We start from the raw sequence: 27,362 nt of genomic DNA on the forward strand, positions 1-27,362 counted from the left end.
AAGTTAAAATGGCAATAATTACAAATTAAACTCCACTTACAGATTTCAGGTTTGTTTTAAACCTGTACAAAATATGCAAGGTGTAACACATCGCTAAATTGGAAAGATAATTCATCCAGGGGAATTTACACAGCTCTCTGATGCTTGATTCTGATTGGGTCAATCGTGACATTCCAAGATATGTTATTCTCCGATAACAACCAATTAAACTAATAACACAGGCTCATCTGGTACTACAGACAGCAATTTGTTGATTCAATTTTTACATTTGAACTAAAAAGCGAGCAAAAAAGCTCAAATCAGTGTTTTGTGTTTATTTGTTTAGTTTTATGGCAAGCAGCCATGTAAAAACTGGGATAATATACATCTAGCATGTTATTTTAGCTGAATAAAGTCTTATACAACAGATAATCCCCGTGTTTGTTTTCTGTAAGAACAATCAGTGCAATTGAAAGTACATTATCCTCTACTTAATAGCAGTATTCATAACAATGCCAACACATTAAGGTTAAAAACCATTTAATGTCATTTATAAAAACAAAAATACAAAGCAGACTTACTTTGATTCTCTTAGGTTTCCTCTGGACATCAATTGCAAGTGAGCCAGTGGCTATATACTGAGACACAAACAATTTATTATTAGCTTATCCATCATTCTTATTTTTGGACAAATTTATAGGAATCTGAAATATTAATTGGAACACTTACAAAGAGGCCACACCATATTGGAGCCGTCATAGACGCAGAACAGGTGAAAGTCAGACAAGTGTAAGACAAGGTACAAAAAATACAGGAGACGGCACTGAAAATCTGAATAACCTGAGAGAGAAACACAGAAAAGGGCTACAAAACTAGGAATAGATATCAACTATTTAATGCCAACTATAGTCAAAATAGAAAGCAGTAATAATCTGCAATATTGGACAAATTTATATATATATATGCAGCAACACATTTTATGGTGTTAATAACCCTGGTCAAGGGGGAAATGTAGGTTAAGTTGAACTTTAAAACTCAGAAGGAATGCAGAGTGTGTTGTAATCCCACTACATTGTCAAATCTACAAACTTATCTGGAATCTGAATGCGAGCAAGCATTTTAACATAGATTAGAGCACACGTCTCAGAGTTGTATTTATTTGATTGTTACCCCACACATAAGGATGCGTGTGTTGACCACTGTCCCAAACCAGCGCACCAGCCTGTCTTCCAGCAGCTCTCCGGTTGTGGATTCTCCATTTGGAATCAGATGGGGCAAAGGACGTTCCTTAAAAAACACCTGATGCAGCCCTTCCTGGAACATGTTCTGAGTCCTCTGAGACAAAGAAAGTGACATCATGGGTAACCATGCAAACAAACAGACTGGCTATTTATAGACAAATCCAAAAAAATCTAACTTTTTAGATTTTCTTGTGCAGATTATAAGCAAAGTTAATATACACATACAATACAGTTGTCTACATAATATTTATGCCTAATCAATCATAATTCTGGAATACAAATTATATAGTGAGAAATGCAAGTTCTCCCAAATGAAGAAAGGTATAACTTACCTCTGGAATTACAGGCATTGAGTATGAATTATGAATCTCCCTACTAAATCAAACCAAAACTGGTCAAAAACATTGACATGTATAGATCCACTTGAAGATGACGAAGATCCTTCTATGTGAAATGCCGGGTCAAAGTACTTGTCCTTAAAACACACCCAAGTGGGAGAGTCCTGATCTGTGATTTGTCAGGAATTGGTCAAAGGTCTTGCAGTGTCATTTCATATTTGTTGTTATAAATTGTGGTGTTTATTGCAAGCTTTATAAAGTCTTTATTTTTAGCATTAAAATAAAACACACACACATATATACGCACACAAACCCACATACACATGTTAAAAAATTTATTGCAAAAGCCTGATTTATTAACTGTTAAACACGTAGTTGCAAAAATAAAAAGTCTCTTGTAAATACTATGATTTAAATAGATAAATTACTGTATTTTTTTGATGACCGTCAAATAGTAAATAACAACAACAAACTCATTCAAAAAGAAACATCAGGCATGTCAAATGTTCGAGTTCTCTGCAAGCCTAATTTGAACATGCAGACGCATTTTTGATAAAACAAATCCTACTGGAAACACATGGTAAAGTACAGCAATGATTAAAAATTAGAATTTTCAAATAAGCATGTAAATAAAAACCAAAAGATTGCACAAGTGATAACCTTACAGCTTCATTATGGACTTTTCCTCCCAAACTGAATGTATTACAGCTTTATTTTAATGCATTACAGCGTATTTGGCAACATTTACAATAAAATGGGTTATATAATAAATGTATTATATTCTGCCTTTATTCTAGCTTTATTTTAGACGGAAACTAGGAGAAATCAATATACTTTCAATATCATTATGACCCCACTGACTGACACCTAAAAATAAGGCAGATGATGACAACAAAATATATAAATAATAATAACATAAATAACAAATAGCCAAATTCCAATTGTTTGTAATTTAAAACATCATAAGTATTGCTATAGCCTTCATGTTGTACTGAACATCTTCTGTAATTCAAAGTTTTGGCACCGAGGGTGGAATGTGGGGTCTAATTAGTATATACTGTACTGTAGTAGACAGTCAGAGTAAAAAAAGTGTGGTGTGTGAATGGAGTCCAACAATGGATATTGCCCTCAGTACATTGCACGTTGGACGTGAATTCGATTAGATCTACAAACGCGGGTGAAAAGTATAAATAAACTACAAACTTTGTACTTTCTGTACTGGCTGTACTTTCTTCGTCAGCTGAGGAAGTTTAACCTCCCAAAGGAGCTGCTGAAAACAGTTCTACACCTCCATCATTGAATCAGTCATCTGCACATCAATAACTGTCTGGTTTAGCTCAGCTACTAATACGACCTCCAAAGACTACGTCGAATAGTTCGGACTGCTGAGCGAATCACTGGTACAACCCTTCCTACTCCCCAAGAACTTGTACTTATCCAGAGCGAGCAGAAGGGCTGCCAAAATCACTCTGGACCCCTCACACCCAGCACACTGCCTCTTTGAACTTTTACCTTCTGGTCGACGCTGCAGAGCACTGCGCACCAGAACAGCCCGACACAGAAACAGTTTCTTCCCTCAGGCAATCCATCTCATGAACACTTGATAATAATAATTGTGAAACCAACATCACTACTTGCCATACACTTTTATACACATATACACTTATTTAACAACACACTTTACATGCCAATTTGCACATAACAGCTGCACATATAACGTTGTATATAGTAATAAACATGTACATACACTTGTCAATTTGTATATTTGCACTCACTACTTCTATTTTTTTTAAAAATGTATTTATTATCTGTCTTTTGTCCTGTCTCTGTAATCCTGTTGCACTGTAGAAGCTCTGTCACCAAAACAAATTCCTCGTATGTGTGAACATACCTGGCAATAAAGCTCTTTCTGATTCTGAAACATGATGGACGTGCGAGATCGCGTTGTCTGTGTTATATTTCATCTGCAACAGCAATACTGAACTTATATAAAGACGTGTTTGGACATTAATGACTGAATGCATAATCATCCAAAGACCTGAGGAGATTTCTCTGCATGAAAGACTCGTGAATGGGAGATTAACCTGCTGCTTCTCCCAATAAGGTAGGAAATTAAATATGACAGAGATGTGAATGATGTGTGGATGATTGACAGGCCTCAGAACTAAGCAACACAACAATCTGTTAGAGGAAGTAGTATGTCCCAAAGCTTGCATACTCATCTGTTACACACTCAGCAGTATATATTTTTCCTTCACAAAAAAAGTACATACTTTTAGGGCGTAGTATAGGTATGTGAATTGAGACGCAGCACATGAAAAGGGTTTTGGAAGAGTTATTACAACCTAACAGTCTCCTCCTCATCACCATTTCTGTTTGTTGTCAAAACTGACAGTTGGAGGGGCGTGGTTAAGTATGTTAGCCACGCCCAACACCTCAGACAGATATAATCTGAGAATTTAACTGAAAACAATCAGGAAGCGCATTTTCAGATTTCAATTTCAGATTTCAAGGGCATACAATTTTTTTTCTTAATGACATGCACAGATGAATTGTTCACCACAAAACTAGCAGTGTGACCTAAAAAAATCAGTATGGTTTTGATTTCATTTGTACTTTAAAAGATCTTAAAGTTACACATTTTGGGCCTCATAGTGTATATTAGTATATTGTCACGAGTACATACAGTAATATGGCTTCAAAACACAGGCTAAAAGCGTAATATTTGCATCTATAGAATCTATTAAACAACTTTTAAAAGCAGAGATCACATTAAACTGCTTTAGAGTGTGATCGGAGCATATTTCACTCATCTTGTCTTCCTGCATACAGATCAGCAAGTCTCCTGAACGGGGGTCCCCAGTTGTGCAGATCCTGGAAGTCCAGACTCCCGTCACTGATGGACGACTGTATGGAGCTGAGAGATCCAGCTTTAGAGCCCTCGCCCTCATGAGCAAACACCAGCACAGAGTCAAATGGCGCCACATAGTGCTCATCATCGGCTGTGCACAGATTCTATCAGACACACAGAGACCAGTTTTACACAGGCATTTCAGTTGTGAATGTGTTCCTTAATGTGATTCTATTCCTTTTCCATTGTTCCAGTGCCAACATGCATGTAGAGTAGGGCTGGACGGTGTTGGAAAAATCTGTCATTGCGATATTTTGTTTTGCTGCAATATATATTGCGATATGTATATAATTTCATCAGATGATTTAAAAAGCTCTATTTGGGAAGATTTGATTAATTTAGATGATCATGTGTTTTTCTATGCAGAGCATCTGCATAAAATATTATAAATTAAAAGTAAATAAAGCAAAAAGCAAAAGTTAAATAAACAGAGATTAATGGTTTTCTTGGGAGTCTGACAGTAATCAAGTACAGAAATTTGACTATTGTGGATATTACACATTGTGATATTGATGCTCAAACTTTTTATAGTGCAGGCCTAATGGAGAGCCATGAATTCATGCAGATAATACCTGTAAAAAGTTTGAGGTCAGTAAGATATATTTGCTGCATAGTTTGTTTTATGTTGTATGTAATTTAAAGAGCCCATATTATGGGTTTTTGAAAATGCCCCTTCCATGTAGTGTGTAACACAGCTCTAAGTGAAGTGAATATCCAGCTAAGGCTTAAATATGTAAGTGTACAGTGTTTAAAAACTGTTGATTCATCTATAAAGGAGTCGACTCATAGTGCTTCAAACGAGTCGTCTTGATAACGAGTCATTAGGGTGTTTCGCGATGACGCAGCTACGAAACACAAGTAGTTGCACGCGCAAACCCGGGAGATTTGAAACCTGCGGCCCCGCCCACCAACACAGAAAAAAAAGCCCCACACACACAAACACACACACACACACAGGACACCGGTGGAATGAAGTCACGCTGTGCAGATGGATACTATCCACAGCCTACCCAAAGACGAAAGCTCAGCATTTTAACATTCTGAAAACTACCTGCTTACAAAGAAGACTTCATCGGTTTGTAAAAGGAAGGATCAGTAAAGACTGTCAGAACAAGGATCAGTGGATCATGAATCAGTTTCCTTCCCCATTTCACCAGTGTAAGTACGTGCGATTAAAACTGTTGCCCTCGTTTAATCTAGTTTGCAAATTATGTATTTAGTTGTGTTTTGTTACTTGTAACTGCGTGTACTGTATCAGGTTATCTCTTTATTCTCGTATCGCGTGTAAAGCCACGTTGAAAACGCGACGCGTGCCGCTTTGTTTACGGATCGTCAGCTGTTCCTACACACATGCAACGGTCAAGTTTCAAAATATTTTAGTTCAGGTTCAAGGGAGCTGTCTAATTGCACCCAGCAAGCTGAACGGTTGCTCTAGTCTAGGCGAACGGTGAGGGCTGTGCGTGTGTGTGTTGCGTGTGTTGCGCAGGGCCGGTTCAGCAAGCTGAACTGCCGCTCTAGGTTAAAGACGATCACCTCGCCCTCAACCCGAAAGTGAAAACAAAAGTGATCCGTTAGCAAAGTGAGGACGTGGGGTTGTCGCAGATATAACTCAGGACGCGGGTGGTTGAGGGAGGTTCGCGGACGTCTCCCTCTCTATTGGTACTGTGTCTTCCAAGGAGGAGGTGTTTGTGTGTGCGTCTGTGTGAAAAGAGCAGGTAGAGGGTGACGTGCCCTCGCCAGTTCTTGGAGTTTTTGCTCATTAAATAGTTTGTCGTCTGTTTTTTTTAAGTCCATCGTCTGGTATTTACATTCACCCCCTGGCAGCCAAAATCCACACCTCACACTATAAAGCGTGTATGCACTGTGACTACTTTTATATTGTTGATTACGTGCTGGGCATTTCACTCTGTCTCGCGCTGAAGGCTGTCAGTTTCTAAAAAAAAAGCTCATTTTCAAATATGAAAGCCAAGTACTTTTAAGAATGAATGTAAAAAGACACGTATAATGTCTTTCACACACACACAAAAAAAAAAAAAAAAAAAAAAAAAAAAAAATATATATATATATATATATATATATATATATATATATATATATATATATATATATATATATATATATAAACTTTGCGTGTGTAATTTTTACATTATACGTGTCTTTTTACATTCATTCTTAAAAGTACTTGGCTTTCATATTTGAAAGTGAGCTTTTTATTGTTGAAATCAGAAGTTTACAAACATTCTAAAAAAAGGATCATAACCATTTTTTTTTTTTTAAATGTCTAATAGTAAATCATACTAAACGTTTACTATTTTAGGTTTGTTAGGATTACCTAAATGATTTACATTTGCTAAATGCCAGAATAACGAGAGAAATTTTTTTTTGGAGAATTTTTTATTAATTTCTGGACAGTCAAAAGTTTATACACATTTCCTTGGTATTTTTTGTAGCATTACATTTAAACTGTATAACTTTGGTCAAATGTTTTGGGTATCCTTCCACAAGCTTCTCACAATAGTTTGCAGGAATTTTGGCGCATTCCTCCTGACAGAATTGGTGTAACGGAGTCAGATTTGTAGGCCGTCTTGCTCGCACAAGCTTTTTCAACTCTGCCCACAAATTTTATATAGGATTGAGATCAGGGATTTGTGATGGCCACTCCAAAACATCCACTCTGTTGTCCTTAAAGCACATTTTAACTTTATTTAACATTGTAACTGCTGCATTACTTAAAAAAAAAATCTAATTTGTCAAATGACTGTAAAATAAATATAAAACAATATACACTAATCTACACTATTCTAATGTCTCTCTTTGTATATGATTTATGCAAATGAAAATTATGAACCTGTCACACAACTGGTAGACATACTGTAGCCTACTTAAAGTATTTTCTTGCAATATACCAAAGATAAATAAATAAATTATGATAATAAAAATATACACTGTAGCGCAAATAAAACTAATATGTAAACAAGTAATAAAATAAAACTCCACGGCCATATCTGACCATTGGCTATATATCCTTGAACACTCTAAATGTACTCTAAAGCCAATCATCATGTTCTCAGTTACACCACATTCACAGACAAACCAATCACCATCACTGGTTGGTTATGTGTTCCGCCCCAGCCCCAAACATGCCCACCCACCCCTGAGAAAGAGAGGACCTAGAGTATGGCTCTGAGAAATGCTTCTCACATGAAAACCGATTCAGTATCTCAATTATAATGACCCATATTACATTGTCAGTAACGGTAACGCGTTGTAACGAGGAAAACAGTAATTAATAAAAAGTTTCGCTGTAAGTAATACCATTTATTCATAGTGCCATTATTCCCAACACTGGTAATAGCTAATCATAATAAAACTGCAAATCTGTATTTTAATTTTGTGACAACTGCAGTCATTATGCTAAAACTTATGTAAATTTAAATTACATGGAATAAAACAGCTGTTATTATTTAATTTTTACTGTATATTTAATCATCTTTAAAAAAAAAAATTATCTAACTGATGCCAAAATTTTGACCAAGAGCGTTTATGCACACACTTTTACTATGCACAAACCTCATAGATGAAGTTTTCCATATCTTCATCCTCCTCTGGAAGTTGCCTATAGATGACAGTAGGTAAGACTGTTGGAGCTATATCTCTATAGAAAACCTCTGGTCTGCCACACAACAGCATTATATCAAAGTCCTGTAACACACACCACACAGTAAGAAATAATAGTAAACTGCTTCAGTAAAAGTTCACAGAATAGGGTGTAAGAAAGATAATGTGCACCTGGTCTTGTTCGCCACCTCCTTCCTCATTATAACAGATAATATTATCGCGGTCTTCTTCATTCTTGGTGAACTGTTCAAATTTTCTGCCACACTTTCTCTTCAGGAAAAGCAGCAACACTATTAGCACTAAAAACAGGACAATAAAAATCACTGACCTTAATAACAATAAAAATGATGGTTAACCAAAACATATTTATGAGTTGTTTACCACTCATGTTTTATTCAAATTTTAAAATGTTAACACATAAATATATCTTTATTTTAGAAATATAAAAAATACATATTTTTACTGAATTTATATAATTGCATTTATAATAGAGGGGTGCCCCAAACTTGGTCCTGGAGGGCCGGTGTCGTGCAAAGTTTAGTTCCAACGCCAATCAGACACACCTGGGCTAGCTAATCAAGCTGTTAAGCTGCGGTCACACTGGGCTTTGTGTGTGCGAAATTCTGTCGTACGGTGCTGCGAAAAGGGGCGGGATTAAACAAGATGATTAGACATTAAAAAAAAGTGAGCGATTGCTCCATGTTTAGGATTTCTGTACAGAGAGGTCATGTTTTGATTCTCGATTGGTCTCACGCAGTCAAGTTAAGCGATTTCGCAGGTCAGAGTTCCCCAAGCTTGAACTTTGCACCCAGCGAACTTTGAAACTTAACGCATGACCCTACGTTTCCGGTCTGACGCATTCGTGTGCGTATGAATGGAAGTCTATGGGAGGAAAAGCCCAGTGTGACCGCAGCTTTAGGCTATCTAGAAACATTCGTCCAGGTGTGAGGCAAGTTGGAGCTAAAATATGCAGGACACCGGCCCTCCAGGAATGAGTTTGGACGCCCCTGAGTTATTTCATTCATTTTCGTCTTAATCCCTTTATACATCAGGGGTTGCCATAGCAGAATGAACCGCCAGCTTATCCAGCATATGTTTTACACAGCAGATGCCCTTCCAGCTGCAACCCAGTACTGGGAAACACCCCTGAGTACATATATTTAAATGATTTTATTCCTAAATTGATGCTTTTCTTTAGCTAGGCTGCACTAATGTAATCAAAAGTGACTGAAGAATTGTAGATTTTAATTAATTCTTAAAAAAATTATGTTTACCCTTTTGTGTCACATATTTTTAGAAATACTTCACTAATCTGCTGATTTGTTGCTCTGTTATGATCAGTTAATAATGTTATTTCTATAATGTTTTTCTTATCAGTGCTGAAAACTTTTCTTTCTGCTGCACATTTTCATTTTTAAGATTCCTTAATGAACAGAAAAAAAAAAAAACATTTTATTTGAAATAAAATTTTGTGTACTTGTTTATGGTCACTTTTGTTTAATGTTCTTAATGGAAAAAAAGATTTTATAATAACCAACAAACAAACAAATATATAAGAGCAATTCCAGCGTTATGGATGTGACATTTGCAATAAAAACGCAAACATAAATTCACATAGAAAGTATATGTAATGTAATGTGCATTTATATAGCGCATTTATCGTGTATGGCCATACACCCAAAGCGCTTCACGATCAAGAGGGGGGTCTCTCCACATCACCACCAGTGTGCAGCATCCACTTGGATGATGGTACGGCAGCCACAGGAGAACAACGCCAGTGCGCTCACCACACACCAGCTATACAGTAGGTGGAAAGGAGAGACAGTGAAAGAGCCAATTTGGGGGATGATTGGGAGGCCAGGATTGGTAAAGGCTGTTGGAGGAAATTTTGCCAGGACACCAGGGTTCCACCGCAACTCTTTACAAAAAGTGCCAAGGGATTTTCAATGAGTCAGGACCTCGGTTTAATGTCGAAAAGACAATATATATGTTAACATAAGACAAAAGACAATCTATATGTTAACATTATATTGAAACACCTGTTCATATTTTCCAAAACAACTAACCACAGATTTATGGGATCAGAAAAATATCAATCTGTCAAGATGTTTTAGATTTGAAATGAGAATAAATATTTAAATTTAAATGACAATAAATAAACATGCGTTATGGATGTGACCTAAAAATTCTATTATAATTCTGTGAATTAAACTGCACAACCCAAAAGAAACTATGCTAATCAAAATGATAAGAGTTGGCTCTCTATAGAACAAACATGATTGGTTTTATTTTATTTTACATTTTTGAATTATGAGGAAAAAGTGTCGTTATGGATGTGACACCTCTCCATAATGGATGAGACAGATGTGAAATTGACACTTGTATGACTTTGGTAAATCAAATATATTTGTTGAGACAAAAACTTAGAAAGGGTTTCGCTATTTTGGTGGCAAGTTGTACGTTTGCGATAGCAAAGTAAGGGGGGGTGGGGGGTTTATTGAGCAAAAGGGGCACCTCAGCCAATGAGGGCAAAGGGGCAGTGGCTCTAGCCACCGGGCCACACCCCTGTGCACGGCCCTGTGCATTAATAACCAGGACATATTTAAAGTCTATTCAAGTCTACCTTTCCAATTCTATACAAAATAATTATTATTATATATTAAATATTATACTAATATTATTAATTTTGTTTCACCATATGTTTGAGAAAAAACAATAATAATATCCTGCTCATAATTAACCTTTATTTTTACATCTACAGAATCGTGGGAAAATCGTGATTCTCATTTTAGCCAGAATCATGAAGCCCTAGTAATTACCATTTCAGGTTAATAAATATATAAATAACATTATTTAAATTGTAATCTATAGGTTTTTCTGATTACCTAGAAGGCACAAGACAGCTACAAACACAAAGATGAGTGGAATGGTGATGTCAGCGGTATATAGAGGGCTGGAGCAGATACCATCGTCTCCTTTACAGTCACACACATTCACTATGAGGGAACTGCTCTGAAATAACAGCTTAGAGTCAGACAGACGCAACCACAGGCTGTATTCACCAATAGCCTGATGTCTGAGTGAACTCAACAACACACTGCCTGACAAACAAGAGGAGAGGGAGAGATTAATAGCAGTTCTAGAACAGAACAATACTGCTAATGCTAGCCGGACTAGTCTTACTGTTGGAGTCGCTGGTGATCGTCCAATTGCTTTTAAACTCTTCATAGAGCTCTGTGGTGAAGGGTGGGCCGTTTTCTGGCTCATCTGCATCTGTGATGGTCAGACGGACAGGTTTTGGTTCTCTTGAACACATTTGGACTTTGTGCTGCTCCAAAATAGGAGGGTTGTCATTAACATCCAACAGCTTAATCATGAATGTGCCTGTTCCTGTGGCTGGTTCATCATCTACAAGAAAACAAAAACAAATTAATAATAATAAAAAACTTGGATTAAATAAAGATAATCAGAACAGGGATATTTGTTGGCTATTGAGCATCATTGTGCTGTTCAAGTGTTACTTCTTATTGTAGAACTCAGCTAGGTTGTCCATTTTAAGGCAAAGTATATGATCCTTTTGCATCCGTGGAAACAAAAGACGGTTGTTTCAAATCGTTATAGCAAAAGATCTTAATTGGTTCAAAACGCAGTTCAGCGAATACAGTGTGATCTGTATTGGCATACAGTCTCTCAAGAATTTGGACTTAAAAAAAACACTTTTGCAGTAATCAAAGCTCTCAGCAGCAGAATGAATAACTTAATTCTGGAGAATATCAGATTCAGACATGTTCAATAAACACCTGGACAAGACGCATGTTTCTGTGCTTTTGTCGTGTCATTTAGTTGCACTATGCCCAGTGTTTTAAAATCTGTTCACCCATTCCATCAATACATTCAATTATAAATCATTAAGCATCTACTGTAGATATTTAATTACCATTATCGAAACAACAAATGATTAATAATAAAAACTTAGATTAAATACAGCTCACAAGTTGTCTATTCAAGTGTTATTACATTTACATTGACATTTAGTCATTTAGCAGACGCTTTTATCCAAAGCGACTTACAAATGAGGACAAGGAAGCAAATTACACAACTATAAGAGCAGCAGTGAACAAGTGCTATAGACAAGTTTCAGGTGTGTAAAGTCTAAAGTAAAGTTATTAGTAGGCTGTAGGCTATTTTTCAGTAGATCTCAGCTAGGTTGTTCATTTTATGGCAAACAATATGATCATTTTTATCCATGGAAACAAAAGACGGCCATTCCAAATTGTTATTGCATCTTTACCAAGTCAATAACTCATTCAAGTCCCCCAAATAGGCTGGTCATCTATGACAGACAAATGCACAAGATGAAAGGACAATGTAGAGGATCTCATTTGGTTCAAAACACAGTTCCGCAAATACAGTGCAGACTGTATTGCCATACAGTCTCTCGAGAATTTGGACTTGAAAAGCCCATTCTACAGTAATCAAAGCTTTCACCAGCAGAATGAAAAATAGTTTCAAAATAACACTAATAAAAAGACTAAACTTTCCTGAGGGTATTGGAGAAATAATGAAATAACCAGCCCCGGTTCCTAATTTAAACCTTATTGAAAACATCTTTGTCAAATTCGGATTGAAGATGACAAATTTATGGGGGGGGGGGGGGGGGGGGGACATTGCTTTAAAATGTCTGTGAAGAAGAACACATTGTTTCTGAAAAAGTTAAGTTTATCAATAGTTTTCTGGTATTAATAATCACTGTAAGGGTTAGAACTGCAGATTTTGAGCAAATTGCTTTAAATAGTGGAACAAAAACTTGACTTTTGCACAGATTTTTGCCATTATTTTCAATTTGGATAAGTCAAAGCTAGCTGAAAAAAGTAAAAAAAAAAAAAAATTAGGAAAAAAAAAAAAAAAAAGACAAAAAAACTTGAAAGTTGTATAGAGCAATGGTTCTCAGCCTTTTTCACTTCGGGGTCCACTTCTTTCTCCAATCAATTTTTGAAGGCCCACCTGTCTGACATCTAAAATGTTTGTATGAAATGCTCATTTAAACTTAAATCCTTAAACCCTAAATCTATTGAAACACGTCGATCTGATGGAGGTTGGGTTTGTAGCTGAATATAATTGGGAGATCGCTGACAGGAACAGTGAACAGGTCCGCCAGAGCATGCCTGAAGCTCATATGCAAGTTTATTTTACATTCTATGGCAGAAACACCATTGAGCCTCGCTAGATCCTCCTGTATGAGCACGCGTCTGTTATAAAACACTCACAGGACATTAATTTAGACAACTATGCAGATATATTAAATAGTTCCCACAAAAATACACAAAGAAAGTCTTTCTCTTTCCCTTCAGCCATAGTTTGTGATTGAACACAAACTTACTTTAATTACGTGTACTGATTGCAGACGCGATCATGAGGCTGTTTTTGCGCTAAGTTTGAAGTAATCAATCAGAGAACAGGAGAAAGTGCATTACTTCGATCATTTTAATATAGCACATTAATAATGAAATCCAAAAATTATAGTATAATATGGAGAGTTAATTTTAAGCTCTTAATTTTATCTCTCGGCCCACCTGCAGGATCGCTGAGGCCCACTAGTGGTTGAGAATCCCTGGTATAGTGTATGAGTGATTTTTTTTTAGCTTCAAAACGTGATTTAATTTAGCTGGAGAATATCAGATTCAGACAGGTTTAATATTTTTTAACATGCAAAACCATGACAAGACGCATGTTTCTGTGCTTTGGTCGTGTCATTTAGCTGCACTATGTCCAGTGTTTTAAAATCTGTTTAAATTTCATAAGTCACGCAGTGCCATTTCATCCATAAATCTTTAAGCATATACTGTAGATATTTACTCAAATTACCATCATCGAATGCAAGTACTGACACCTTGTACTGTCCATCTCTTATGAACTTAGCTTCTCTGTCCAGCGAACTGCTGATAGTAATGAGTCCAGTGTCTTCTGTGATCTCCAGCCAGTTTGCAATGTCTCCTTTCAGCTTATATCTGACATTAGAACATATTTAAACATGACAGATTATACAATAACAAGTGACAAAAATGGTTCTTACAATAGTAGTTTGCTTTTGTTTGGAGGTTTACTAAGTAGCACTTTTTAAATACCAAACTGTATGCATGTAACACCTTATTTTCTGTGCTCTATCAGTGTCTGGGTCAGTGGCTGTATATTTGGATATTGTGCTGCCCACAGATTGGTCTTCATAGATTATGATCTGTTTCTCTGGAGGATCAAAAACTGGAGGTTCATTTACATCCAGGACTGTGATGGTGACGGTAGCAGTGGAGGTGCGGAAAGGAAGAGCAAAAGGAGCCTCGTTCTCTACCATTAACAGCAAAGAGAAACTGTTGGCCTGTTCAAAGTCCAGAGCCTGAAACGTATAAACAAACAGATTTTTCATTATCTGGAAAAATTATATTATATACAGTTGAAGTCAGAATGATTAGCCCTCCTGAATTATTAGCGCCCCTGTATATTTATTACCCAATTTCTGTTTAATGGAGAGATGTTTTCAACACATTTCTAAACATAATAGTTTTAATAACTCATTTCTAATAACTGATTTATTTAATCTTTACCATGATGACAGTACATAATATTTTACTAGATATTTTCAAGACACTAGTATTCAGCTTAATGTGACATTTAAAGGCTTAACTAGGTTAATTAGGCAAGTCATTTTATAGCAGAGGTTTGTTCTGTAGACAATTGAAAGAAATATTGCTTAAGGGGCTAATAATTTTGACCTTAAAATGGTTTTTAAAAAAATTAAAAACTGTTTTTATTCTAGCCGAAATAAAACAAATAAGGCTTTCTCCTGAAGAAAAAATATTATTGGAAATACTGTGAAAAATTTCTTGCTTCGTTAAATATCACTTGAGAAAATAAAATAAATAAATAAATAAATAAATAAATAAATAAATAAATAAATAAATAAATAAATAAATAAATATATATATATATATATATATATATATATATATATATATATATATATATATATATATATATATATATATATATATATATATATATATATATATATATTGCACAGGAGAGCTAATAATAATAATTGTTGAGTTTCTTATGTTCACCAAAGCTATATTTATTTGATTTAAAATAAAATAGTAAGGGAAATGCATATTTCGAATAATATTACAGTTCACAATAATGCTTTCCTATTTTTTTATATATTTTATTTTTCTATTTTACAGTATTTGTGTAAATCTCTTGTACTGGTTATATTAGGTTTCTTCAAGTCAAATTTAAGACTTTTTAAGACCCTTTCAAGACCAATACGAGTGAAATTTAAGACTTATACAGGGCTAAACGCTAAGGATTTTTTCTAATGGCCCAGTTACTTCTGTAAATAGTATTTGTATTAATGGAAGATCATGTAAAGGGATGTGTTGCTTTAGGTTTTCTTCCCTGATTAGGGAATTTAATTTGGAGAATTTGCTGTAAAATTGTCATACAATCAAAAAATCGTTGCTCTATTTAGGCAAACTACAAGCTTTACATGTTTATATCAGTTTTGTATCTTCTAAAAACTAATTTTGTCACTGTTTTGGAGCGCACTGGCTTATAAATTACTTAAAAACTAACAATACTGATACTAAAAAATATATATATTTTAATTTCATGGGACCTTTAATAAATTTAGTATTTAGCTGTTTTCTTTTATATATACACATTATATATACAAAACATATATTGGCGCACTGACTACTTGAATTTCAGCTCGGACCTTAGACATTTACATATTTCGATTAACCTTTCAAGTATTATTTTGAACGGTGGCATATTACGTATTTATAAATATGTTATATGAGTGAACTGTATACACACTTTTATTGTAGTGATGATGCCGTCCATGCCATTGTGGTCAGTACTGATGTTAAAGAACCCTCTATCATTGCCTTGGATGATGGTAAACTTTGACAGGGCATTAACAGTAAGAGGCTCATCTTTATCAGTGACGGTGAGCCTGGCAACAACTTCTCCAGCTTTATTTTCCCTTACCGTTTCAGCATACTGTCAAAACACATGCCAACAGATGTTATATTAGCTACTCAGCACCAGAAGTGTTTGGAAATTTAAGCTTAGAATCAAAAGCATGAAGTCACATGTTCTTGGCTGAACAGCGGTCGATGGTCATTGCTATCAGTGATTTTGATGGTAACCATACAGGTGGATGAAAGACCGTGACCATCCATATCTGCTGCTTCTACAGCCAGTTTATATACAGCATCAGTCTGTTGCAAACAAGAAAGACATGTTCTGATGATGGCTAGGAAAAAATCATGTAATAGACGAACATTGTTCAAACTTTGGGCTTATTATACAGGATCACATCTAATATAAGTAGCAAACATAGTGCAAAATATTGTCAGTTTTTTTTTCAAATGCTGTGAGCTTTACGAAATAATAGTTTATGGAGCATATGGTGATGTTAGTATTTAGCAAATTAGCTAATTTTTTTAAATTATTATTATTATTTAATATCTTTATTGGATTTTAACATTACACTCAAATAATACACAAAGAATACTCAGTTTTTTACATCAATATTTATGGATTGTCTTCTTATTTATCAATCAACACATTTCCAGCTCCACACCTTTTAGGAACAATTTGAAAGGTCCCCAAACGCCCTCAAAGGTCTTCATCCTTTATAGGGCACTTGAAAATCATCTTTTGTAAGCTGTTTGGGCAGAACTGTGAGAAGGTATAGTGTGTTCATAGTTATATTGGAGTGATATAAACACGATAAGTCTCTTTTAAAAATTTTCTGACGTTAAAATAGGATCCAAATTCCTCCTATTTTGAGACCGCAATGTGATGTAGGAGGTTTCCCCGCCCATCGAATTGATTGACAGCCATGTATTAACATGTTGGCGTAGTAACGCGTATAATCATATCAACAAAAAACAGGACATGCGCAAAACAACTGGGATTGAATTGATTAAAAGATCTGTTGAGCTCTCTGTGATCATCAATCATCATCAAATGTGTTCAAGAATGAGTTTTACAAGTTTAAAACGTTTTTTAAAACAGTGGATGTTTGTAAAAGACAGTAAAATCGCTGTAATTCATCTCCACAGCTGCATAGTGTCAGTACAATTATAAAAGAAGATGCTCCAATCCCGGTTTGTGGACGCTAAATCAGCTTTATTTTGTACATTAACATAACGGATGTCCATACAGCAGTGGATATTAACCTGTATCCGGTAACATTTGCCTTGAAAGAACAGTGCAAAGTTAACCGCATGAGCTGTTTGTGTGTGTGTGTGCGTGAACTTTGTAACGACATTGTGTGTGAGTCATCGTTGCAGAAAGGCTTGAATAACTTCACATCAAATACATCAAATAATCATTGGGATAGTTCTGACTGTAGTTGGTCTTTCTTATGTGAGATCTTCTTGACTAACCGCATCTGTTTAATGTTTATCTTTTTTTTTTCTTTTTCTTTTTTTTTTCATATTTATTTTTGTGTTGGTCACTTGTCACTTTATGTACACTGGAAGCTTCTGTAGCCAAAACAATTTCCTTGTGTGTGTGAAGCACACTTGGCAATAAAGCTGATTCTGATTCTGATCTGCTTTCTTCTATAAACTTGAGCTATTTTTATATTTAGCTTATTATATTAATTAATTATATCGAATACAGTTTCACAAGATGAAATAGCACTATTTGTCGGTTCTCTGATGAGTCTAATAGTATTCAGCTACAGAAAGTGAATAAAATGCAAAGCAAAAAAGCTTTTTGTTTTACATTGATTTCTCATTTTTAGACCAAATATCAAAAAATTATTAGAGCAAGTAAAAAATATATATTCTTTTGTTTTTACGTTCAGAAGAAATAAGTCAAAATTAATCAAAATTATTTCCTTATAAACAAGCAAAATGATCTGCCAGTGGGGCAAGTAATTTTGTTTTTATTGTATTTAGACTAGAAACAAGACAAAATGTTTTTTTTTTTGCATAAATCATATAAATACAGTAATAAATACAGTAATAGTATTACACTCATCAGAAAACTGTCAGCGTTCTTGTAAAACTCTATTCATATAGCAATATTTAAATTGCAGAAAAATAAAATATTGCAATATCAATTTTTTCCAATAATGTGCAGCCCTAAACTGGAAAAACTGGCAGGGGGCAACAGATGAAAATTAGCCCTTGTGGCTACAATTCTGTAGCTCCTGGTCAACCATAATTCAGAGTCAACGTTGCATGTCTTGCGATGTGACTATTAGGGCTGTGCGATTAATCGAAATTGAATCGCAATTTAAATTGCGATTAGCTAATCGCAAGAGGCTGCAATATGAAATATATGCTATTTATCTTCCCCCGCCAAGAGTTAATGCATGACTGCCGTCTGTGTGTGACAATCCTACTAGCCAATTGAGTGAGCAAACTTCTGTTCTGCCCAATCAAAATTGCACGACCGAACTATCTGGAAAGTCCACTATAAAACAAAAAAACAGGAGAGCGTCAACGAGTGGGATGATGGCATCTGCAGCTTTAGAAGCATTAATAGATGAATTCATATTAAAGGAAAACAGCATGTTGGTAATATGGGAATATTTTGGTTTCAAAGTCACAGTCACAGAATGAAAACAGGTCATTTGTAAGAGCTGTCGCAGAATTGTTGCACCACAGGTGGCTATATGAGGAGTGTCTTGCTAAAAAAGTAAACAAAGTATTGTCAGTGACACTCAATCTAGTAGCAAGCAACAGCAAATACAATTTCAGAGTTGTTTGCAGCTGTTACACCATATGAAAAAACATCATGAAGGCACCAGGAGATAACTTACGCCATAACTCACTACTGTTTGCTGTAGAGGAAATTTCAGAATTTTTCTAAACAAATTTTAATAAAAGTTGGAGTCTATCTTTTCTAACACTTGATACAGAATATCGAGCTGAAGCTTGACTACAAAATTAAAACGCAAATCAAAGCAAAACAGTAATCTGTATTAAAAAAAGGTAAAAAATAAAAATCGCAATTACATATTTTCCCCAAATCGCACTGCCCTAGTGACTATTGTGAATGCGCACATTGCGATATTGATGCTAAAACAATATATTGTCCAGCCCTAATCCAGTTTTTGTATTTCAGACACATATAGTTCGGACTGCTGAGCGAATCACTGGTACAACCCTTCCTACACCCCAAGAACTGTACCTATCCAGAGCGAGCAGAAGGGCTGCCAAAATCACTCTGGACCCCTCACACCCAGCACACTCCCTCTTTGAACTTTTACCTTCTGGTCGACGCTACAGAGCACTGCGCACCAGAACAGCCCGACACAGGAACAGTTTCTTCCCTCAGGCAATCCATCTCATGAACACTTGATGATAATAATTGTGGAACCAACATCACTACTTGCCATACACTTTTATACACATATACACTTATTTAACCACACACTTACATGCCAATTTGCACATAACAGCTGCACATATAACGTTGTATATAGTAATAAACATGTACATACACTTGTCAATTTGTATATTTGCACTCACTACTTCTATTTTTTTTTTTATATATTTATTATCTGTTTTTTGTCCTGTCTCTGTAATCCTGTTGCACTGTAGAAGCTCTGTCACGAAGACAAATTCCTCGTATGTGTGAACATACTTGGCAATAAAGCTCTTTCTGATTCTGATATAGTTGCCAATTTTCATACTTAAAAAAAATTATCATCAAATTTCTCACCAATGTGCAAACTCATTTATGTTTTAGTACCTCTCTATCCAGAATGCCCATCAATGCCAGACTGATGACTCCAGTGGTTTGGTCAATGTGAAACACTCCACTGTTGGGCTCCTGTTTCAGCAGTTTGTAACATACAATGCTGTTTAAAGATGTGGGGTCGTCCGAATCCTCTGCCGTCACTTGCATAACAGGTGTATCTGAATGAGACAGCATTGAAAGCAGTATTTTATCCTCTAAGACAGTGTTTCCCAACCCTGTTCCTGAAGGCACCCCAACAGTATACATTTCCAACCTCTTCCTAATCAAACACACCTGAATCAACTCAGCAGAACATTTGAGGACAGTCGAAAAAGTGAAATGAATGGGTCTGATAAGGGAGACATCCAAAATATGTACTGTTGGTGTGCCTCCAGGAATGGGGTTGGGAAACACTGCTTTAAGAAACGAATGATTAGATTTCCATTTCAAAGATGGACAGAATAATATCCTCACTTATCCTTACTTGGTTTTGCTCTTTCTAGGACCTCTCCTGTATAAGGATTTTGGGTACAGTGGGGTTTGTTGTCATTTTGGTCCAGAACTTTTATGACGAGTTGAACAGGCTTTTCAGTGTAGCTTCCATTGTTAGACGTGGCATGAACTGTGAGCTGCTCCAGTGAACAAAGACACACATTATGCATAATAATTAACACTCAATTCATCTTTATTTCTATAGTGCTTTAACAATGTAGATTGTGTCAAAGCAGCTTAACATACACTGAAAGAAATTACTTTTTGGTGTAGTGAGATCTAATAAATTTACTTTCATAATTTTTAAATTGTAAAATTAAATGTCAAAGATAACTAGAATTTCCTAAGTAAATATTTAATATTTACTTGATGTAATAAATGAAATGTGTAGAAAGAGTTAAATATTAACATGTACTTGTGATATTTAAATATTTTCTAATCGTTGCAAACCTAGTAATATTTAGTACATTTTAATAATGGACATGTAGTAAACGATGTGTAGTTTCCAGCATGCTGTGGATTGGATTGAATTAAGAGAAGAATAGTTAGAAAAATGTAATTTTAAATTTACACTCAATTTGCCTAAAATAAAGAGAAATAATGCATTAAAGTCAGTGGAAAGTGTGTCTTAATTAAATTAAGTTACGTCAATTTGTAACTAATAAGATTAATTTATATTGATAAAAGCAATGCTCCTTCTGCTGAAACAAGGACTTGACATTACTTGATTAATTTAAATAAATCTACATTACCTGACAAAAGTCTTGTCGCCTATCCAAGTTTTAGGAACAACAAATAATAATTTGACTTCTAGTTGATCATTTGGCATTGGAAGTGGCTTATATGAAAGGCAAAGACCTCTGGATTATGCTTATTTTACCAAAATAAAATATGATCATGCCTTGATTTTTAATTATTTAGTTAGTATATTAACGCCCCGTTCACATGGGGTGTCAGCTTCAACGCTTCCCATTCACTTTGAATGGGTGACGTCAGGCGTTGGCGAACTGGATTGTAGATCCGTCGGCGCCACTTCAGTGTCGTTGCTGGGACTTTCTCAACTTTTCAAGTGCCGACGGAAGCGTCAGCCAATCAGATCGCTGTATGCAAATACACCAGCTCAGACAGTAGCCGATTGCTGACTAATTTTTTTGACTGACGATCGCGTCATTGATTTCATTGACTATGACGATCGCGTCAGCCCCAACTTCAGACACGCCCTCTGTCAAACAGTGACACTGAAGCCCCGTGTGAATCTGGCATAAGGTCTGACTTTGCTTAGCCAAAAGTCTTGTCACTTAACAGAAATAATGTACAGTATAGAATATAAAGTCATGGTGCAGTGGAGAAACAATGAATATTGTGTGACTCCATGAGCTTGGAGGACTGCATCCATACATCTCTGCAGTGACTCAAATAACTCATTAATAAAGTCATCAGAAATGGCAAAGAAAGCATTGTTGCAGGACTCCCAGAGTTCATTAAGATTCTTTGGATTCATCTTCAATGCCTCCATCATCTTACCCCAGACATGCTCAATAATGTTCATTTCTGGTGACTGGGCTGGCCAATCCTGGAGCCCCTCAGCCTTCTTTGCTTTCAGGAACTTTGATGTGGAGGCTGAAGTATAAGGAGCGCTATTCTGCTAAAGAATTTGTTCTCTCCTGTGGCTTGTAAAGTAATGGGCAGCACAAATGTCTTGATACCTCAGACTGTTGATGTTGCCATCAACTCTGCAGATCTCTCGCACGCCCCCATACTGAATGTAACCCCAAATCATGATTTTTCCTTCACCAAACTTGACTGATTTCTCTGAGAATCTTGGGTCCATTTGGGTTCCAGTAGGTCTTCTGCAGTATTTGTGATGATTGGGATCCAGTTCAACAGATGATTCATCAGAAAAATCTACCTTCTGCCATTTTCCAAATGATCAACTAGAAGTCAAGTTATTATTTGTTGCTCTTACAACCAGGATCGACGACAAGACTTTTGTCAGGTAGTGTAGTTAACTTTTACTTAAACATTAAGTAAATTTGACATGATATTGACAAGTTAACTGTACTTGAAATTTGATTGTGCAAACGGTTTCATCTTTTTAAAGTAAACCTTAAGAGGTTTTTTTTTCCAGTGTATATTTGATGTAACAATGCAGTTCTAGTAAACTGAAACTGCTTCAATCAGGTTTTCACAGTTGAAAACATCACAACCTATATAATTGTATCATGTAATGTGATATCCAGGCACTATAAACACCACAGGTCACTCACAGTGTATTCTTCAGTTTCCTCTCGGTCAACGGCTTTGGTGACCGACAACATGCCTGAATATTTGTCCACTTTGAAAAGATTGATGGGAGGCTCATTAGCTCCAGCACCTGTGATTTCATAAATCATAATCATGGAATCAGGAGCAGTGGATTTCATCTGTGGAGCAAAAACATACAAGCAAAGATTAGACTAAGCAAAGAGGACTGTGGTATGCACATAAAAAAACAGGATTCAAAGCATTAAGACACATAGAAACAGATACACCTTCACTACTTGCTTTGGGAACGGGCCTTTGTCATTCTCTGCTATGCTGACGTGGGGAATCAACCAGTCTCTCTTTTTTCTTATCATGCTGTTGAGTGGCTTGGAAAAGACCTTCATCAGGAAATCATTTGTAGTTATGCTATTCTGAATGACAAAATGTAAAACGAATAAGCAAATAAGTAAAGACTTTAAATGCTTTCAGAGATTGACCAGAAATTGACTCAAAAAAAGTATTTAAAACTCTACATTTGCATATTAAAGTCAAAAATACACCAGTTGGACTTTTTTTTTTAGCTACATTAAACATGTTCGTAGTTAATTAGAACTAAAATTAAAGTCACATATGGTTAAATGTAACTGCAGAATTAAGTTTAGGATAATTTGCTTGCATAATACATCCATTCAAACATAAGAATGTAAAAGTGTAATTTCCATTTTCAATGAAATGTCCAGCATTTTACTGTGGACAACATATGTTTTAAAATTACATATTAATGTAATTCATACACCTGCCAAATGTTGCTGCTGTTTCTCTGGTCAGCCATGAAGTTTTCCTGTTGATTGGCTGCTAAATATTCTGGTACAATCTCTCCGTGGACTGTCAAAATAACCTAATAAAAAAAAAGTGTGCATCATTTTATTTCTGATTTTCAATTCATCAGAAGAACCGCATAATAAATGAAGTTTAATGAGATCAGTTCGAACAAAATTACCTTATTAAATACTGAACGATGTTTATACTGCTTATAAAACAAAAATATCTAACCAATTACAGTAATTGTTAATGCCAGAAGTCAGAGGAGAATGGACAACCTGGTTTGAGCTCAACGAAAGTATTAGTATAGGTGAGTTAACCATAGGAACAAATGGCACCTACGTAGGCTCAAGGGCATCAAGATAACCATAAAAGCTACAAATCAATTCTAAAAATTCACAGATCACTAAGATTTTTTTAATGCAACTGTGCCAAGAGGGCATGACATGCAATGGTCACAGTACAAAAAACTTGATTTTTATAAGCCTGATGTCATTCTTAGCAACAACAAAAAAACTATTAAATGCACAAATACCAGGAGCTAAGATGGACTGTCAGAAGAAAATAAAAAATATATATTTATGCAATTAATTAAATTACTAAACAAATTGAGTGTACTTGTTGCCCAGGGGTCCCACGCGACCTAGATTTGGCCATCATAGTAACTCAAATAACCACTTGTTACAACTAAAAAGAGCATCTCTGAATGCACAACATGTGAAAACTTGAAGCAGAAGAGCTACAGCAACAGAGGACACCAGTCATTCCTGTCAGGTCAGATAAATGAGGCTACAATTCACACAAGCTCACCAAAATTGGTCAATAAGAGATTTAAAAAGGGGACAAGTGTGACAAAAACTTGAATTCTTAGGTTTACAGAGAATGGTCTGGGAAAAATAAGTATTTTTATGGCAGTTCTGTGAGCGAAAATCCTTGTAATTGCCAGAATTCAGAGGAGAACAGACAAACTGGTTCGAGCTCATCTAAAGTAATGGTATAGGTGGATTGACTATAGGGTCAAATTGCACTTAAGTAGGCTCAGGCGCATCAAGATAACATGCATGACCAAAATTCAAATTCTAAAAATTCACAGATCACTCAGTCTTTTTTTAATGCATCTGTGTCAAGTTGGCATGATGTGCAATGGTCACAATACAAAAAAACTAGATTTTTACAAGACCTAAGACCTGATGTCAGTCTCAGCACCAAAAACAATTAAATGCACAATGGCAAAGCTAAGAGAGAATGCAAAAAGAAAAAATAATAATAATTTAATTAAATTACCAAACAAATTGAGTGTGCTTGATGCCCAGGGGTACCACGAGATCTTGATTTGCCTGATAGCAACTCAAATAACCACTTGTTACAACCAAGACGAGGATCTCAATGCACAATGTCAAAACTTGAAGCAGAAGAGCTACAGACACCGTTGTCATTTCTATCAGCACAGAAACCTGAAGCAACAATTCACAAAAGCTCATCAAAATTGGTCAATAGGAGATTTAAAACGGTGACTTGTGTGACAGGACATGAATTCTGCTAGGAGATTAACCTGGTAGTGTATTAATTTGTTGTAAAGGAAAACAAAAGCATTAATCAATGGGTTTTGGGTTGGTGGTGTAATAGTGCGGGTTATATTTCCCTGGCACACATTGAGACCCTTGTACCAATGGAGCATTGTTTTAACTCTACAGCAAGCAAGGTCTTCCTAATGAAGTATCCAGTATGTATGTATGTATGTATGTATGTATGTATAGATAGATAGATAGATAGATAGATAGATAGATAGATAGATAGATAGATAGATAGATAGATAGATAGATAGATAGATAGATAGATAGATAGATAGATAGATAGATAGATAGATAGACAGACAGACAGACTAGTACTTTTTAAACAATACTAAAAAAATCATACTGTTTTATTTACAACTCTTTGTTAATGAATGCAAAATAGTTTTAATTAGTAAACTGAAAATATGCAACACTGTACCATAGTAAATTGTTGCATTGTAGAATAATACACCATCACAGGTACATGCATACAACTGAAAATGCAAGGACAAAATACATAAAACATCACTTACCAAACAGATAACACATATGAAACATCCATGAGCATCTCCGTCCATGCTGTAACTGAGAAATAAAATGCATGCAAAAATATAATTTCTCTGTGTATCTCTTTCTAGATGCCAGCAGCTGCTGCACTGTAAGGTCTGATCTGTGGTTTGTGTGCATTTGCATGTTTATGAGTAGGTGTTCAAAGTGAAATGTCAGTGGACAATGAGCTTGGTGACAGACATGATGCACACTTTAAAATATAATATAGTATGTAAAGCAGCAAACTTTCAATGACAGCTTTAACAAACTATGTTTGTGATACAAGTTAACATGAATTATTTAAAAAATATATCATATATATTATAATATAACAAAATGCAGACTGTCTGCAGTGCTTCTACCCTTAGGGCAAGCACATAGACAAAGGTGCTGCTATGTCATGGAAATATGAGCATTTTTTCCCCTCAGCTTTTAGAGAAGCGCGATATGTTTTAAATAGATTGATTAGCTTGCCAGGAACTCTTCACAAAACTGTTCCATAATTAATATACAACAATTCTGGATATATTATCCAGAACTGCCTGCATCACATCTGGTGAGTTGGCCGATCACGATGGGTTGGTTTGTTCACTTTTGAATAATTACTAATAAGCTATTTTGCACGAGTAATCCTTAGTGTCCTAGTCTTTGAAGTAAATCTGTTCAAAGCAATAAAATCCACACCACTTTACTGTGGCTTCTTTATTTTGTAAATTATCATATAATTTATAACAGAACTTGTAACTAATGCGACAATTGATCAGAAAACAAGTTTATAGTAACATTAGTTTGGTATTTAAATGTATTTGTTGTGTCCTACATTTAAAAAAGTTTAAGCATTTCTCTTTTAATAATTAGTAATATTTTCAAATAACTTACTAGTAAGCAAAAAAATATCTGGATCAGTATTTTAACATTTGTTTTGGAATCCCATTAATAATGATTTTAGAGTTAACACGTGCTTGTGAAACTATAATCTGTTTTGGTCATTTAAAGTTAAGATTTTATCACTGAAATTACTCAGTGAACATAAAATGAAAATAAATAAAAAGAGAAACTTACAAAAGATAGCCTATTTCTTTTATAGCTTCACAAATATAGTGAAAAGCACTAGCTGAAAGTAACGGAAAAACTAAATATTAAGCCCATCCAAAAATATTATGGTGGAAATCAGTGGTGGAAAGTACTGAAAAATCATACTTAAGTAAAAGTACCATAACTTGCTTAAAAATGTAGTGCAAGTAGAGTAAAAGTATCTGTTTTAAAATATTACTCAAATTATGAGTAAAAAGTAGACCTTTCAAAAGTACTCATAGTATTATGCTGTAAAAAGCTAATGATTTACATGTAATTTGTGGATGTGTGTAAACGTAACATTCTGTAGTGCATTCTAGTTCAATAATGCTGGGGTAGTGCATTCTGTTCAATAACATTCTAGTTATTGCCCAGCAGGCACACAACATCATAAGATGTTAATATTAGGTTAGATTTAGTTTGTGATGTCAATTGACCAAAATTCAATGTCTAGTCAGCGTCTAGGATGTTATATTGTCACCCAATAACAACATCAAATTAAGTTGATTTTAGGTTGTGTTAGAAAGTGATCAAAAATCCAATGCCGAGCTGTAACATCATTAGACGTTAATATTTGGTTGATTTTAGGATGGGTGTTGGGTTCTGATGTCAACCCGATTTTCATTTCCAAACAAAACGCAACCTCCCCACAATGTTGGGGTACAACGACAATCTGACATCATGTCTTGTGTGTGCTGGGTGTTTAAGACCATTTCAGTCATCATACAGTAAACATCAGTCATCTTCTCATCTGTGACATGCATCTAAACAGACTCTG

General features: G+C 35.3%; 2 protein-coding genes across 2 annotated transcripts in view; both read right to left on the bottom strand.

The window, feature by feature from the left end:
• si:dkey-30c15.13 (uncharacterized protein LOC558731 homolog) overlaps window positions 1-1,689 on the bottom strand; it is an 8,776-nt gene extending 7,087 nt beyond the window's left edge. Inside the window, exons 1-4 of the mRNA XM_056478435.1 lie at window positions 1,553-1,689; window positions 1,150-1,314; window positions 709-819; window positions 561-617 (exon numbers count right to left, since the gene is read on the bottom strand). Coding sequence (XP_056334410.1) covers window positions 561-617; window positions 709-819; window positions 1,150-1,314; window positions 1,553-1,570 — 351 coding nt within the window. The 5' untranslated portion in view covers window positions 1,571-1,689. The remainder of the gene's footprint in view (window positions 1-560; window positions 618-708; window positions 820-1,149; window positions 1,315-1,552) is intronic.
• A 2,416-nt stretch (window positions 1,690-4,105) lies between these two features.
• LOC130245358 (B-cadherin-like) lies at window positions 4,106-25,539 on the bottom strand. Its single transcript, XM_056478024.1, has 15 exons — window positions 25,495-25,539; window positions 23,383-23,484; window positions 22,874-23,017; window positions 22,610-22,765; window positions 20,335-20,479; window positions 19,863-20,029; window positions 16,235-16,363; window positions 15,957-16,142; window positions 14,234-14,478; window positions 13,953-14,095; window positions 11,271-11,495; window positions 10,973-11,188; window positions 8,259-8,386; window positions 8,040-8,171; window positions 4,106-4,573 (listed from the first exon to the last, which is right to left on the bottom strand). Exons 1-15 carry the CDS (start codon window positions 25,537-25,539, stop codon window positions 4,364-4,366), a joined length of 2,373 nt encoding a protein of 790 aa, XP_056333999.1. The 3' UTR covers window positions 4,106-4,363.
• Window positions 25,540-27,362: the final 1,823 nt, after the last annotated feature.

Source organism: Danio aesculapii, chromosome 18, assembly GCF_903798145.1.
Source record: "Danio aesculapii chromosome 18, fDanAes4.1, whole genome shotgun sequence".
Classification (NCBI taxonomy): Eukaryota; Metazoa; Chordata; class Actinopteri; order Cypriniformes; family Danionidae; genus Danio; species Danio aesculapii.